Genomic DNA, 18,048 nt, shown 5'->3' with positions numbered 1-18,048 from the left:
GGGAAGGAGAGGGGTCTCGACTTCGAACCAGCACCCGAGGGACTGGGGAAGGAGCAACATGGGGAATAGCCATCTCTACTTCAACTGGGCACCCCGTAATAGGGGGCCGAGGAAGGAGCCATGCCGGGAGTCTCACAGGAGACCCTCTTTCTTTCATCTGTAATCCCGTTGGAAAAAAAACGGAGTAAAAAAAAAAAAAAAAATCTTCAGGTGTGCCTCCTATGCGACACTAAGCAAAAACTGGAGAAGGCTGACGCTGTCCAGGGGTGTATACAGCAGAGGAGGAGCCACAGTTAATCTTTTTCAGATTATGCATAGTGTTGCCTCCTAGTGGACAGCAGCATAACACCTGTGTCCCCCAAATGAGGCGACAGAGTAAAACTAGTTTTTGCATCACCATATTTTGAGAGCTCTAATTTTTCCGTATTTTGGCCCAAAGAGTAAAGTGAGGGCATGTTTTTTGCAGAACGAGTTGACGAGTTGGTACCATTTTTCAGACACATGACATTTTTTGATCGTTTTCTGTTCCGATTTTTGGGAGGAGAATGAACAAAAACCAGCAAATTAGGGACTTTTTTTGGGGTGGGGATTATGTCGTTCCAAGTGTGGTAAAATTGATAAGGCAGTTTTATTCTTCTGGTCAGTACGACTATGGCGATACCACAGTTATTTTTTTATGGTTTGGTGCATTTACACAATAAAACTATTTTATAGAAAAAAATATTATTTTTGCATTGCTTTATTCTGAGAGCTATAACTTATTTATTCCGCTGATGGAGCTATATGGGGGCTTGTTTTTTGCAGGAAAAGATGACGTTTTCAGCGGTACCATGATTATTTACATCCGGTTTATTTTTGCGTTTTATTCCACTTTTTGTTTGGGAGTATGATGATAAAGCATTGTTTTTTGCATTCTTTTTAATTTTTTTTTATGGTGTTCACTAAAGGGGTTAACTAGTGGGACAGTTTCATAGGTTTAGTCTTTCCAGATTCGGAGATACCAAATATGTGTACTTTTATTGTTTAGATTTTATTCACAAAAATATTTAAATATGGGTGCAATATACATTGCTCAAAAAAATAAAGGGAACACATAGGCTATGTGCACACGTAGAATGGTCCTCTGCGGATTTTTCCGCAGCGGATTTAATAAATCCGCAGGGCAAATACACTGCGTTTTTCCTGCAGATTTACAGCGGTTTTTGTGCGGATTCCACTGCGGTTTTACACCTGCGGTGTTCTATTATGGAGCAGGTGTAAAATCGCTGCGGATTCCGCACAAAGAATTGACATGCTGCGAAATGTAAACTGCTGCGTTTCAGCGCGTTTTTTTTCCGCAGCTTGGGCACAGCGTTTTCAGTTTCTCATAGATTTACATTGTACTGTAAACTCATGGGAAACTGCTGCGGACCCGCAGCAAAATCCGCATCGTGTGCACATAGCCTCAGACAACAGAATATAACTCCAAGCAAATCAAACTTCTGTGAAATCAAACTGTCCACTTAGGAAGCAACACTGATTGACAATCAATTTCGCATGCTGTTGTGCTAATGGAATAGACAACAGATGGAAATTATTGGCAATTATCAAGACACACTCAATAAAGGAGTGGTTCTGCAGGTGGGGACCACAGACCACATCTCAGTACCAATGCTTTCTGGCTGATGTTTTGGTCACTTTTGAATGTTGGTTGTGCTTTCACACTCGTGGTAGCATGAGACAGACTCTACAACCCACACAAGTGGCTCAGGTAGTGCAGCTCATCCAGGATGGCACATCAATGCGAGCTGTGGCAAGAAAGTTTGCTGTGTCTGTGAGCGTAGTGTCCAGAGGCTGGAGGCACTACCAGGAGACAGGCCAGTACACCAGATGTGGATGGGGCCGTAGGAGGGCAACAACCCAGCAGAAGGGTTTTATTTATTGTTCTCAACACTCTCTTCCACTATATAACGAATAAAGATTTACAACTGGAATATTTCATTCAGTGATATCTAGGATGTGGGATTTTAGTGTTCCCTTTATTTTTTTGAGCAGTGTATTTAGATTTATTTTATTATTTTTTGTAATATTTAAAAAAAAAAAATGTATTACTTTTTTTACTTTGACCCATTATGGGACTATCACTTTTGGCAGGCTGATCGCTTGAATAGCATGGGGATGCAAATTGTCAGCGCTGCAGTGACAGGTTAAGTTGCCGATCATGCTCTGAGCATGAGCAAGCATCTTTGCTAGCTCTGGTGACCTGGATGTTGTCATGATGACATTGGGTCACCATGGCAACGATTGGGTCCCCGCGATGACTTTGCAAGGTCTCCAATCCAAGGGCAGATGGGCTATCTTCCCTCTGCCGAGTTCAATCGCAACATTTAGGGGGTTAAAGTGCAGGGAGCAGTGCGGGACCACTCCTGGCACTAAGTGCCAGGTGTCAGCTGTTAGAATCAGCTGACATCCAGCAGCGATCGCGCGCACAACTTGTGTGTGTGCAAAGTTGCCAGGACGTATCCAAACGTCCCAGGTCAATAAGGCACAGGTCACAGGGAATTATGGATACGTCTCAGGTGGGAAAGGGGTTAAAGGCTACCAGGGAGTTACAGTAAGGCAGGCAAATCCCACCACTATCAAACTATTAGAGATTGAACCTGTAAAAAACAAAAGACATAGAAAAAAAAAATGTTACATCCGCAACAACAACGTATGTATGAATGGAGAAGTTACACTCATTTATGGTGGACCATTGGAGCTACTATGAGTCCTGACCAGAAGAGTAGAGAAAGTATTAGTGCTCCCCATTTTAGGAGATTGTGCAGTAATCTGAATTACTTAGGATTGAAAACATAATGGGATTAATGACATGGAGTGAAACCAGGGCTCGAGCATTGCCAACAAATCTGCAGGCGTGAATAAATGTATATTACAGCCATCAACCACGCACAGCTTAGAGATATATCATGGCACTGGTGTAGTGTTTTTTATGTAGTTTATCACAATCCTCCTTGAAGATAGTTGGTTTTAAAAGAAATTGAAAAAAATGAGGAAAAATGGAAACTCTGCTCTTAATGTATAGAAATTCACACTTGGCCGCACTGCACATTTAATGTTGTCGATCATAAAAGGGAAGTTTGGCCAAAAAGACTGGACCTGGTCTTGTAGGGACCATATGAGCACATTCAGAAGCACAGAAGGGAGAGAAGGTAGATTCATCCAATAAGATATCAGGGATCAAGGAAGCCAACAGCATCACTACCCTCCGCTTTCTCTTACAGGCCCAACATAATATTTTTCTTCAACTGATTTTCTAACTTGTCTGCACATTCTACATATGCTGTCATTTTGCTTTGCAGTTTAAAGATCTGGGCAGGTAACAGTCAGCACCTTCTAATCCCTAGGGGTAGGTGGATCTTCCAGGTTGTAAGTTCTATAGAAGAGAGCTTTCAATGTCCAAAGTCATTTGAACAGTTTTTGGTGTGTTGTGGTTTAGAGGCAAAATGGTAATCACTCGATTGTGATGCTGTCGGACTACACCACCGATAAAGCAGCCACAGCCGGTGACAGAAATCTGTGACTTCTTTGTACACCACCGATAAAGCAGCCACAGCCGGTGACTGAGAAGAATCTATGACTTCTTTGTATTTAGTGGTAACTACTCACCTGGGTAGTCATATGTAGGAATCTCCTCTTTACACCACTCATCACCTCTCACATATGTCTCTGTAGTATTATTATGGGTCAGATCTTCACACTGAAACAAATATTGTAAAAGTCACAGACGAGATGGAGAAGTCACATCTATGATCAGCTCTAATCCTGCCATCTCCACCGTTCTCATTACACAAGTATAAAACATATAATACTGGTGGAAAAAAACAAGACTGAGCACAAGACCCTCACAGCCATCTACACATCATAGGGGAGATCTCATGACACCTTCTCTCCATCTACCTGATGATCCTGAGGAACATTGGGATCTTCTTGTTTACAGTCCTGGGGAAAAATTATACGAGGACATCTCTCTAGTTTTGTCTTCTTACTGGATAGATCTGGAGGAAACACATACAGGGACTAAATTAATTCATAACATACAGATAATTATAGGCCATCTGTATTTAGTCCTGTCTATTACCTGGTGATGTGAGGGGCTGGGGAACCTCCTTCATGACGTCCTTGTACAGATCTTTGTGTCCTTCTAAATACTCCCGCTCCTCCATGGAGAAATAGACAGCAACATCCTGACACCTTATAGGAACCTGACACATACAATGATACTGTCATCCCCCTGATCCCTTCATAGCATTAACCCCTATCTGACCTCGGACGGGATAGTACGTCCGAGGTCAGATCCCCTGCTTTGATGCAGGGCTCCGCGGTGAGCCCACATCAAAGCCGGGACATGTCAGCTGTTTTGAACAGCTGACATGTGCCCGTAATAGGCGCGGGCAGAATCGCGATCTGCCCGCACCTATTAACTAGTTAAATGCCGCTGTCAAACGCAGACAGCGGCATTTAACTACCGCTTCCGGCCGGGCGGCCGGAAATGCGTCAGGATGGTAACCATAGAGGTCCTAGAGACCTCTATGGTTACTGATCACCGGTGGCTGTGAGCGCCACCCTGTGGTCGGCGCTCACAGCACACCTCCATTTCTGCTACATAGCAGCGATCAGCAGATCGCTGCTATGTAGCAGAGGCGATCGCGTTGTGCCTGCTTCTAGCCTCCCATGGAGGCTATTGAAGCATGGCAAAAGTAAAAAAAAAAAAAAAAAAAGTTAAAAAAAATGTGAAAAAAATAAAAAAAAAAAATATAAAAGTTTAAATCACCCCCCTTTCGCCCCAATCAAAATAAATCAATAAAAAAAATCAAATCTACACATATTTGGTATCGCCGCGCTCAGAATCGCCCGATCTATCAATTAAAAAAAAGGATTAACCTGATCGCTAAACGGCGTAGCGAGAAAAAAATTCGAAACGCCAGAATTACGTTTTTTAGGTCGCCGCGACATTGCATTAAAATGCAATAACGGGCGATCAAAAGAACGTATCTGCACCAAAATGCTATCATTAAAAATGTCATCTCGGCACGCAAAAAATAAGCCCTCAACCGACCCCAGATCACGAAAAATGGAGACGCTACGAGTATCGGAAAATGGCGCAATTTTTTTTTTTTTTTTTTTAGCAAAGTTTGGATTTTTTTTTTCACCACTTAGATAAAAAATAACCTAGACATGTTAGGTGCCTATGAACTCGTAATGACCTGGAGAATCATAATGTCAGGTCAGTTTTAGCATTTATTGAACCTAGCAAAAAAGCCAAACAAAAAACAAGTGTGGGATTGCACTTTTTTTGCAATTTCACCGCACTTGGAATTTTTTTCCCGTTTTCTAGTACACGACATGCTAAAACCAATGATGTCGTTCAAAAGTACAACTCGTCCCGCAAAAAATAAGCCCTCACATGGCTAAATTGACGGAAAAATAAAAAAGTTATGGCTCTGGGAAGGAGGGGAGTGAAAAACGAACACGGAAAAACAAAAAATCCCAAGGTCATGAAGGGGTTAAGGTTTAATGTCCTAGCATTCCCAGCAGTGTCACCTCTCCAGTCAGCAGCTCAATCATCTTGTAGGTGAGTTCTAGGATCTTCTGGTAATTTATGTCCTCATGTATCAGGGAGTGAGGTGGAGGCCAAGTGATTGGGCTCAGAGGTCTTCCCCATCCCTCAGACACAGGGTCCTGACAGCGCTCACTAGAGGTCTTCTTCACTACTGTGTAATCCTGGTTATGGAGAGACACATTAATAAATCTCACTACAGACATTTCCAGAGTCCTCACCTCTCCAGTTCTGTCCATCTATTATTCCCATAGATAAGAATGATGTAATGTGACGTCATCAGAATCTCTCACCTCTCCAGTAAGCCGGAAGAGGATCTCTAGGGTGAGGTGTAATATCTTCTCCGCCAACTTGTCTCTGTTCATATCCATGTTTGATGGGTAAATCAGGAAAGTTAATTATAGAGAAGATTTTCACTGAGAGGATCCGATATTGTACCTGAATGAGAAGAAGATGAGCCAATGTTACATCATAAAAATCCTGTATAATAATACAAATACTGGAGATAATAAGGGAAACATATCAGATTTATTAGTTTACAGTATTTAGTTTTCTTCTTTACATCTACTAATAAAATCTATATATTTAGGCCACAGACAACAAGCAGTTTCTTCCTCGGAGTCGGCAGCTGAAAACGTTTCTCATAGACTCATCTTCCATAACGCTAATTCTCGTCTCATTTACCGACACTGGAATCGGCATTCACAATACTGCAGGAGATATTCATTACACGTGACAGGAGAAAAGACTACTTCATGATGAGGACGACATCTTCATCTTCTAATGCGGCTCTAGAAACAGAGTCCGTCACTGACTCCATCACCACCGGCCGTCTATATGAAGGTTTCCCGTCTTCCCCGCACTGTAATCTTCTATCACGTTAGATCTCAGGTCTGATTCACACACAGAAGTTTGAGGTTTTTATAAAAGCTGTTTTGCACAAAGATCGAGGACAGAAATGATCTGATCCCAAAGTCTCCATGAACAGTGTTTTATAGGGTTCATTTCTGGCCTTAAGTTTTCCTATGTAAAAAGAGAGAAGTCAGCTCACCTTCACAGAAGATTCCACACAAGGAAACTTGCAGTGCTGCAGTCAGAAGACCATGCGAGAAATGTGAAAAATTCAGTGTGGTAAAATTAGAAGCCTGGAGAGTTCTGGTGAAAAAAGCAGATATTAAAATTTTTTAAAAGGAAATTGGCACCAACAATTCTTGTAAAAAGAAAAAACCATGAAAACGCAGAAGACACATTTTGCTAATTTTTAACACTTTAAACATTTGTTTTTAACTGAAATGAACCCTTTTGGGTCCCAGAACATAGATGTACACCGCAGGGACGGCAGAGGTACGGCTACAACAAATACCCTGGTAGTTTAACCACTAGCTGATGTGAAAAGCAAACATGGCATCTAAGGCTGTGTGAACACGTTCCGGATTTTTCACGTTTTTTTTTTAAAAACTAGATAAAACCACGAAAAAAAAATGCATCCATTAAGAATCCTATTAATAGAATGCAATCCGCAATTTTTGTGCACATGTTGCATTTTTTCCGCAAAAAAAAACGCATCGCGGTAAATTTTGTACGGATTTCCCGCTATTTATTGCATTGGGAAGCTCCGGAAAAAAAACACGAAAAATCTGCAAAAAAAAGCGAGAAAAACGCGAAAAAAAACCATATGCGGATTTCCTGCAGAAAATGTCCGGGTTTGTTCAGGAAATTTCTGCAAAGAATCCTGACGTGTGCACATAGCCTTTGGCTATGTGCACACGTTGCGGATTAGGCTTAGGAATTTCTGGTGCGGATTCTGCCTCTCCTGGCAGAAAATGCACCTACGGATTTGTCGCGTTTTTTGTGCGGTTCCGCAGCGTTTTGTGCGTTTTTGCTGCAGTTTTTTTGCAGATTTGCTGCGTTTTTTACCCCTGCGGTTTTCTATAATGGAATGGGTACAAAAACGCTACAGATTCACAAAAAAGAAGTGACATGCTACTTATTTTAAACCGCAGCGTTTCCGCAGCGGATTTTCCACAAAGTGTGCACAGCATTTTTTTTCTCATTGATTTACATTGTACTGTAAATCAATTGCGGATCTGCAGCGTTTCTGCACTGCAAATAACGCTGTGGAACCGAAGAGAATCCGCAATGTGTGCACATACCCTAAGAGTCCGGCTGAATCCCCTCCTCCCCCGAGTACTCAATAGTATGACGCGGCCTAATTACTGCGATACTTACATGCCTAATAATGGTGTCTGGGCCTGCAATGTACGGAGGTCTATTAGGTCGTGCCAGAGGTAGGGTCCAATAAGTTACCTTTTATCGCCCCCATACACATTAAAGTTGCATGAAAGCACGGATTTGGGCGACTATATAATGTATTTGGGGGCCTCCCGACAGATGATGTCAAGGCAGAGAAGGACCTGGCATCCTGAATTTCAGAGGCTAATCCTCCCCTAGAGGAGTCTGGATACGCTCTTACAGACCACAGGAAAGCTGGAATATTTGTGTGCATGGGGGAGTCAGGAGAGAAGCGGTCTGTCAAATGACCGTTCAGCCAACACTTATCTCCTGTGTATGGGGCTGTTAGAATTACACTGACAGGCAGAGATGATACCCGGCACTACAGTAAAGGTACCTTCACACTGAGCAACTTTAGAACGATAACGATAGCGATCCGTGACGTTGCAGCGTCCTGGATAGCGATATCGTTGTGTTTGACACGCAGCAGCGATCAGGATCCTGCTGTGACATCGCTGGTCGGAGCTAGAAGGCCAGAACTTTATTTAGTTGCTGGATCACCCGCTGACATCGCTGGATCATCATGTGTGACGACGATACAGTGATGTGTTCACTTGTAACCAGGGTAAACATCGGGTTACTAAGCGCAGGACCGCGCTTAGTAACCCGATATTTACCCTGGTCACCATTGTAAATGTAAAAAAAAAAAAAACACTACATACTTACATTCCGATGTCTGTCGCGTCCCCCGGTGTCAGCTTCCCTGCACTGTGTCAGCGCCGGCCGGCCGTAAAGCAGAGCACAGCGGTGACGTCACCGCTCTGCTTTACGACCAGCGCTTACATTTACAATGGTAACCAGGGTAAACATCGGGTTACCCGATGTTTACCCTGGTTACCAGGGGAATTCGGCATCGTTGGTCGCTGGAGAGCTGTCTGTGTGACAGCTCTCCAGCGACCACACAACGACTAAATAGCGACGCTGCAGCAATCGGCATCGTTATCTATATCGCTGCAGCGTCGCTTAATGTGACGGTACCTTAAGTACAGTGCATCACCGAAGCCATCAGAGGTTTGTATGTGGTATGATCACACTAATCAGAGGTGTTTAACCCCTTCACAACCTTGCCCTTTTCCGTTTTTGCGTTCTCGTTTTTCACTCCCCTCCTTCCCAGAGCCATAACTTTTTTATTTTTCCGTCAATATGGCCGTATGAGGGCTTGTTTTTTGCGAGACAAGTTGCACTTTTCATCGACATCATTGGTTTTAGCATGTCGTGTACTAGAAAACGGGAAAAAAATTCCAAGTGTGGTGAAATAGCAAAAAAGTGCAATCCCACACTTGTTTTTGTTTGGCTTTTTTACTAAGTTCACTAAATGCTAAAACTGACCTGCCATTTTGATTCTCCAGGTCATTATGAGTTCATAGACACCAAGCATGTCCAGGTTACGTTTTATTTAAGTGGTAAAAAAAAGTTCCAAACTTTGCTTAAAAGAAAAAAAAAAAAATAAAATAAATAAATTGCGCAATTTTCCAATACCTGTAGCGTCTCCATTTTTCGTGATCTGGGGTCAGGTGAGGGCTTATTTTTTGCGAGCCGAGCTGGCGCTTTTTATAATACAATTTTGGTGCAGATATGTTCTTTTGATCGCCCGTTATTACATTTTAATGCAATGTCGCGACGACCAAAAAACTGTAATTCTGGCGTTTTTTCTTGCGAGGCTGTTTAGCGATCAGGTTAATCCTTTTTTTATTGATAGATCGGGCGATTCTGAACGCGGCGATGCCAAACATGTGTAGGTTTGATTTTTTTTATAGTTTTATTTTGAATGGGGCGAAAGGGGGGTGATCATCAGATTGCTGCTCCGTAGCTGAATTGCAGGCTTGCTATGAGCACCGACCACAGGGTGGCGCTCACAGCAGGCCGGCATCAGTAACCATAGAGGTCTCAAGGACCTCTATGGTTACTATCCTGACACATTGCTGACCCCCGATCATGTGACAGGGGTCGGCGATGCGCTCATTTCCGGCCGCGCGGCCGGATGCGCCGGTTAAATGCCGCTGTCAGCGTTTGACAGCGGCATTTAACTAGTTAATAGCGGCGGGTGAATCGCGATTTCACCTGCCGCTATTGCAGGCACACGTCAGCTGTTCAGAACAGCTGACATGTCCCGGCTTTGAGGTGGGCTCAGCACCGGAGCCCTGCATCAAAGCAGGGGATCCGACCTCCGCTGTAATAGTACGGCGGAGGTCGGTAAGGAGTTACAACAAGGTTTAACTGGAAAACAAAAATCAGTTTTAGCAACAAAAAATATCCATCACTATAGAGAAAACAGAGTGACTGCACAATATTCGGTAAGTCAACCTTATTATACTATTATCTTATACACAGGGGCATAGATAAAAATGACAGGTCCCACCGCAATAGCTGTAATTGGGCCCCACCAACCTTGAAAGTAAAAAAAATCATATATGTCACCGAACAGCACAGTGAGTATCTGTAGCCCTATATATAGGCCACTCACTGATTCGAAGATTGGTGACACCTGTGATAGTAGTGGACACACCTTGATTTAACATGTCCCTTTGGTCACATTATTTTCAGGGGTACCATCATTTATGTCCAGTCCTATTTCATGAGGTTTTTTTTTAAATTCTATGTAAGCATGGTTGAAAAGCAATGTCTGACTTTCATTTGTTCATTATCATAGATTTTTTATTTATTATTACTTTTGTCAGATTCAAGTTATTTCTGTGACTATTGTGGGTTTTTCTGTCATTAAACGAGGGGTACCAACAATTTTGACGTGTGTGTATGTATATATAGTGATCATATCTCCTGACTCTGCAGACTGCATGATGCTGTTGTACTTGGCAGGTCCGGACCAGATGGTATGTAGATGAATGAGTGGGACCAAAGTCCGAAATTAACGTTCTGGTTCAGTGGTCAGCACTGCAGCCTTGCAGCACTGGAGTACTGGGTTCATATGCCACCAAGGACATCTTCAAGGAGTTTGTATTTTCTCCCCGTGTTTGCGTGGGTTTCCTCCGGGTACTCAGATTTCCTCCCACATTCCAAAGACATACTGATAGGGAATTTAGATTGTGAGCGCCATCGGGGACAGCGATGATAATGTGTGCAAACTGTAAAGCACTGCGGAATATGTTAGCGCTTTATGAAAATAAAGATTATTACTTAATTAAGAAGAACTTGATGAGAAGTATATACATCAGAAAGCAGTCACTACACTTTATGAATGCTTGTTCTACATTATGTAGAGTCAGGAACTTTCCGGTAACATGTGGTGGTACATAAATTTTGTTACAAGGTAGTGAAGGCCTATCATCCACTGTGGGAACTATATAGGTTGAATTGTGTCGCTACGACCCTTTAGAGAAGGGTCCCCAACTCCAGGCCTCAAGGGCCGCCAACAGTGCAGGTTTTCAGGATTTCTTTAGTATTGCATCGGTGGTAATGTGACCATCTGCACAGGTGATGATTCCAACCCCTGTGCAATACTAAGGAAATCCTGAAAACCTGCACTGTTGGCGGCCCTCGAGGCCTGGAGTTGGGGACCACTGCTTTAGAGGTACTCAAAGCTCCCAGTTGATCTGTGAGGACCTCACTGGCTGAGGTGCAGCGGTACGACTTCTCACTAGTACTCACAAAGTCCATTCGATGAGGGCCACACACTCCTTGCTGTTTAAATGCATCTTCAGCTCTCCGTAGAAGAACTCGTGTCCCAGTTTGGCAATACTGTCGTTCATCTAAACTAATGAATCCTTCCTTAAAGGGACACTGTCACCTGAATTTGGAGGGAACAATCTTCAGCCATGGAGGCGGGGGTTTTGGGTGTTTGATTCACCCTTTCCTTACCCGCTGGCTGCATGCTGGCTGCAATATTGGATTGAAGTTCATTCTCTGTCCTCCATAGTACACGCCTGCGCAAGGCAAGATTAACTTGTGCAGGCATCTACTATGGAGGACAGAGAATGAACTTCAATCCAATATTGCAGCCAGCATGCAGCCAGCGGGTAAGGAAAGGGTGAATCAAACACCCAAAACCCCCGCCTCCATGGCTGAAGATTGTTCCCTCCAAATTCAGGTGACAGTGTCCCTTTAACTTAATCCCCTTTCATTAGGCCTCCTGCCCATCTAGGCAGAGTTCTGTACAGTTTAAGTAGGCCTCCTGGCATGAGCCAAGGACCTCATTCTGCTGCACACCATAGCAAAGTTTTATCCCTTTAATTAGGTCTTCTGGCGCTGAGCTAAGGACCTAGACCTGCTTTGTCTCTGCAACGTTCCATGCCTGGAATCCAAATTCCCATTGCCATTATATCTTTGCTTTCCTTCAGAACGTACAATTTGATGTCTCCCTCCTGACACACGACGCCGTATCACTTCAAGTCTGCAATCAGATAGACCAAAGGTCTGTATTTCTTACTTACTTATTCCTATTTGACTTATCACTAAGAATTTGTTCTCCTGTGTGCCTATGTAGCTCAGAAGGCGGGCTCCCACACAGTATGGGGCTCCCCACAGCCCTTCATTTAATATGAACAACAATTCCTGGTATTTAAAAAAAAAAAAAAAAAAAAAATCACACACTACTCACCCAACCCTGTTTCCGAGGTGCGCTGCTCCAGTCTGTGCAGTGTGAGTACTGAGGCTCCATACTACAGGTGTGATGAAGTAACGTCGTTGTGCCTGCATTGCACACAATCTAAGACTCACAGGCGAAGGCTGAATGAGGCATCAGGAGCTTTTTCATCCATCATTCACTATTCTATTCAGTGGTTTCAGCATTATGGGAATGTGGATATTGCTGAAATTGTGATATTGCATGGGCTGCCAGTATGCATGATACACCCCTAACTATCCAACTATTGTGTGATAAATAAGTCATAGGTTCTGGAATCATTAGTATCTGCACCAAGAAAGGGGCTAAGTGAGTATTTATTAATTAGTCATGGGGCAGTCGGTGGGATGGATGGTACCAAATTGTGTGTGTAGGGGGTAGTACTGTGGGAAACCCTCCCAACCAAAATTAAAAAGTTAAACCTTTATTACATATATGCATTAAAACCTGGACTACCTACATACACTTAACACTAGCAACATTACAAGCTGAACGGCTTGTTGTGGATGTATACAAACAGATGTAAAGGATGCTGCTAAATAATTAATCGCCACTACCTTACCCTATACCGTACCTAAACAAAGCAGATACTACCTAGATGTGGAGGTTGGCACTCTAAAGAACGACAATGGTGCCCCCGCTCACTTGTGGGCGTCCTTTAGAAGCCCTAGCATATAAATTCACTGATACATTAAATATGACCAGAAATATATCAAGCTATATATAAGAGGAAAGGGTATGGTATGCCGCTTAAAACTACCTCTTGGTCTTGTCTACGTAATCTAGGGGGCAGGTGCATTTGGCCATATATAAAAGTAATGAGGTTTTACAGTTAGAATAATATCCAATTACATTACAACATTTTCCACATCTAAAGAGACCACAGATTCTTCTATCTAGCCAAGTCCCCTTGGGTTCAGGTTTTTTATAGAAACTATGTACTAAATGGTCCCTAATTGACCGACCCTTTCTGAAAGTTATTGTGGGAATAGATCCCACAGCACTCCTCAGACCCGGGTCGGCCAAGGTATATCCCAGTGTTCTGTGGATATTAAATACATGGCCATTCTGTTTGTCCTAAGTTCCTATTACTCGTGTTCTCCCATCTTTTTCTTGGTCAGGTTTAGAGGAGTGTCTGGCTCTCCATTTTTTCGGCAAATGATTGTGCGGAATCCAAAATATACTGTGGGTACCTTTTTCCCTGAATGTGGTGTTCATGTCTATTGCCTGTACATTAAAATATGTGACATTAGAACAGTTCCTTCACAACCAAAAAAATTGGGCCTTTGGTTTTCTTTTTTTAGGCAGATGGGGTAGTGGCTATTCCACTTCAATAGTTTATTAGGGCTTGTAGGTACCATCCCACTCTTTCTTGATTAGTACATCCAGGAAAGACAACTGGTAATTAACTCCGATGTAAATCTCAGGCACAATCTATTGATGTGGAGTTCCCTGATAAATTCAAGAAATTGTTCACTAGTCCCTGACCAGACAACCAAAATGCCGTCTATATATCTATACCATACCCCAATATATGGATGCCGCACATTTATGATCATCCCTGAATATTGTGGTCTCTTCCCACCAGCCCAGGAATAGGTTAGCATATGGGGGGCACAGGGGCTCCTCATCGCAATACCCCTGAGCTGGAGGAAGTTCTTCCTGTCAAAAAGAAAAGTTATGACTAGTGCTGATCGAATAGCTTCAGATAAGTGCTTATCCGAACAGCTATAGCGCTTCCCAAATAGCTGCCTCGGGAACCCAGATACCTGGAGGGCTGCAGATAATCAGCTATCTGGCTCTGCAGCTGCATATGTCGCGGCTGTTTCACTGTCACAACACATGCATGGAAGCCTGTTTGTTGTGACTGTCACACAGCCACGACAGATGCAGCTGCAGAACCAAACACCTTATTATCTGGAGCTATTCAATCATCCTTAGTTATGAGTAAGGCCTATTTCACACTTTCGTCTTTGTTGTCCTGTTGAGATACGACATTTTTTGAGACAACAGGATCCTGCAAAAAAATATGCAGGATCCTGCATTTTCTCATAGACTTGTATGAGCGACGTATCGCGACGGATAATAATAATAATAATCTTTATTCCGCCAATATATTCCGCAGTGCTTTACAGTTTAACAGTTTCAAACACAACAGTCATAAGTAATAACGTTAACAATAATTAAAACGAAATAAGACGACCCTGCTCGTGAGAGCTTACACTCTACAATGAGGTGGGGGAGATACAAAGCACAGGTGTGTATTTACAATGATGTATTTACGATGATGGTCCAGCCATCTTCAGGGGGTGGGGGGTAGATGGAGATAGTGAATGGGCTACACACACACAAACATAAAATGACTTTGATTAGTGAACGTGCTCTGAACAAATGTGTTTTGAGCGAGCGCCTAAAACTGTGCAAATTGTGGATGGTCCTAATATCTTGGGGAAGAGCATTCCAGAGGATTGGCGCAGCACGGGAGAAGTCTTGGAGTCGGGAGTGGGATGTACGGATTAGTGCAGAGGTTAGTCGAAAGTCATTTGCAGAGTGCAGTGGTTGGTTAGGCCGATAGACGGATGGCCACACGTTTCGTCCGTCGTGCACTGAATCCTGCGGAATTTGACGGCCCCTCTTTTCCAAAAAACGTTCCATGAAACGTTTTTTGGCTGCAGTGGAAAAACGTTCCCCGAGCCCTCCTGCGGCATATGTCGTTCCACAGGATGGGAGCCAATGGACAATGGATCCTGCGCACACTGTGAAATGCAGGAATCCAGTGACGGATGCAGTTATTACTTCTGAGCATGCCTGGAAGCATATTCCAACCCGGGGAAAAGGTGTCTCTCTCTCGAATCTTATATTATAAAATTCAGCCAGGAACTCAGTAGATGCATCCGTCATAATACTGGATGCGTCACACACGTTTTCCTCTATTTTCACAACGTCCGTCGACGCGTCATTTCACTGCACTATGGCCCGTTTCACACTTCCGTCGGAATGTGAACATCGCAATGCGTCGTTCTGTGAAAAAAACACATCCTGCAAAGTTGCCCACAGGATGCGTTTTTTGCACATACACTTGTATTACCGACGCATCACGACGTATGGACACACGTTCTGTCAGAGAGGGAGATATGAGCGACACTCACCGATACGAACTCCTGGAAAGACAGGATCCGGAGAGAGCCGCAGACTCCCATAAATGCAGAGCAAGCAAGACTGGCTTCAGGCCTGACAGGACCTGAATCACCTGACTGCAGGTGGGCGTGGCCTAAGCTCCAGGGAACTAGAAACTGAAGGAGAACTCCTAGAAAGGCAACTAACGAACAAAGCTACCAACGGGCACAGACAGAGACAAACAGATCAGGCCGGGGTCAGAGCACAGGATAGCGTTATAGTACCAAGAGACTAGACAGAAAGGATAGTAGGGGTCAAGCAGAGGTCAATACCGAACGGACAGAGAAGGTACAAATAGGGAATCCAATAAACAATATCCAGAGAGCAGACCGAGTCAAAAAGCCAAGAGATCAAGGAAACCAGCACACAGCCCAAAACACACTCAGGGGTCAATACACTTAGCCAAGTATCACTGACAAATAACCTCCCAGAAGACTATAAAAAGTCCACCCAGGACCAGTGTGAGGCTACAGGAGTTAACCCTAAAAGAACCAAACCAGACAAACCATGACACGTTCCATACGTCGTGCACTGGATGCGTCGGTAATTGGCGGACCGTCGTCACAAAAAAAGTTCAGGGCCATTTTCGCCCGCGCATGCGACGGTTTGCGAAGGCCCTGTACAGACGGGAATGTGAAATGTGAATTTTAGAAGATCCTCCATGGTCATTGTGTCCACTACACTCTATAGAGCTCGCTTTCAAGAAATCTCTTACTCCTCTGATACCATCCTCATGCGGTATATTACTGTACAAAGCCTCGATATACGGTACGGCCTACAGAGTATACATGTAGGAGAGCAGGCAAAGGTAAAAACCATTTTCCAGATGGATTATTCCAACTGCAGCACCTCAGTTGGTACTATGGGAACATTATAGTGCAGGGGGGCATTAAACTGTGTGGGGGCCAATAACGAGGCCCTGTACAATGAAAAACAATACATTACCTCACTTCTTGTCTTCTATAGTTGAGTCGTATGTATCTATTACAGGAAACAGAACAAAAACCTCAAAAGTCTCAGTGCTGAAGGAGTTAATGTCCTCCACGCTCATTAATGGGGAATCTCCAGCACCTACCTCCACCTGCAGAGCTGCACACCACATATATGGCTGCTCTGTGCGCACAGGACCTGTGATGAGGTCACAGGAGGGGAGGAGTCAGGGGGTCACATGATCAGGGGCCTTAGTGTACGCAGGACTCTGCTGTGCTGGTTGTCATGGTGCTGGATGAGGGGAAGTTTATGTGTGGGGTCAGGAGGGGTTTACAGTGTGGATGTAGCAGAGCCGTGTGTGTACGAGGTGTATGGAGCGAAGCAGTGTGTGTACGTAGCGGAGCCGTGTGTGTATGAGGTGTACGGAGTGGAGCCGCATGTGTAAGGCTAGTTTCACATTTGCGTTAGAATCCGCAGCGTTTAATTCACATCAGCAAGTGCAGGAAAAAACGCATAGAAACACATACAAACGCAGAGTTTTTAGACGCATGCAGGAACGCATGCGGTTAAAAAAAAAAAAGTCGCGTTTGCACGCTTTCCCATGCGTTTTGTCAAGCGTTTGCGTTTTTGGTACGCATGGTGAAAAATTTTACAGGAGAAAAATCTAGCTAACCAGACAGCGCCAATGTGACTACAGAGGGCGTGTATTATGGGATCTCTATATATAGACCCTTGAACAGCTGAAATCTTAACAGTTTGCTACTGTATCCTGTGTCATGATGGATCTTCGCATGGAGCGCTTTTATTTCAACCTGGATTTAAGCATCAAGCTGTTTCTTGCCTGTGCGTTTGCTTGTGAGCAAGACAGAAATCGCGAAAGATGGAGGAGACGGCATAGGCGTTTTTGGAGACACCCCATTATCGAACTACGTGAGAGACGTGGAGCCTATCACATGCTGTATGGTGAGCTTAATGCCAACCCGGACAAATTCCTGGAATATACAAGGATATCACAAGACTCGGTCCGGGATTTGCTTGCTCGTGTCCAAGGAGCCATACGGAGACAGGACACCCAGCTCCGTAGAGCGATTCCACCAGAGGAATGTCTGCTGGTTACATTAAGGTGCGTAACAATTCTAAACAAATGGCAGTGCTAATTTTGGGTGTTCTGACATGTATTTTTTTGTATTTTCCATTATGTCTTTAGCATAACAACTGCATGTAGAAAAGCCGCGGAGACACCGCGGAGGTTCCTTCCCGGTGAAAGACTTGGCTATTTATTGCTTGCGTTGAGAAACACGTGATGGTGTCTCCGCGGCTTTTCTACATGCATTTGCATATTTCCCATAAGGGATGGGAGCAGTGTTCTGTACCACTGTGTTGAGAAACACGTGATGGTGTCTCCGCGGTGTTGGATGTTTTGATCTCCCCGAGGTCATTCATCCTTGTGTTTATAGTCCTTTTACTAGGC

General features: G+C 43.8%; 1 protein-coding gene across 1 annotated transcript in view; it reads right to left on the bottom strand.

Annotated features, from left to right (window-relative positions):
• LOC138666518 (oocyte zinc finger protein XlCOF7.1-like) overlaps positions 1-16,731 on the bottom strand; it is a 196,296-nt gene extending 179,565 nt beyond the window's left edge. The window contains exons 1-7 of the mRNA XM_069754734.1: positions 16,593-16,731; positions 6,651-6,754; positions 5,893-6,037; positions 5,584-5,763; positions 4,121-4,244; positions 3,940-4,037; positions 3,649-3,739 (exon numbers count right to left, since the gene is read on the bottom strand). Coding sequence (XP_069610835.1) covers positions 3,649-3,739; positions 3,940-4,037; positions 4,121-4,244; positions 5,584-5,763; positions 5,893-5,970 — 571 coding nt within the window. The 5' untranslated portion in view covers positions 5,971-6,037; positions 6,651-6,754; positions 16,593-16,731. The remainder of the gene's footprint in view (positions 1-3,648; positions 3,740-3,939; positions 4,038-4,120; positions 4,245-5,583; positions 5,764-5,892; positions 6,038-6,650; positions 6,755-16,592) is intronic.
• Between the last annotated feature and the right edge of the window lie 1,317 nt (positions 16,732-18,048).

This window comes from Ranitomeya imitator, chromosome 2 (assembly GCF_032444005.1).
Source record: "Ranitomeya imitator isolate aRanImi1 chromosome 2, aRanImi1.pri, whole genome shotgun sequence".
Taxonomy (NCBI): Eukaryota; Metazoa; Chordata; class Amphibia; order Anura; family Dendrobatidae; genus Ranitomeya; species Ranitomeya imitator.
The sequence above is the reverse complement of the archived record's forward strand: the minus strand, read 5'-3'. Positions and strand labels throughout refer to the sequence as shown.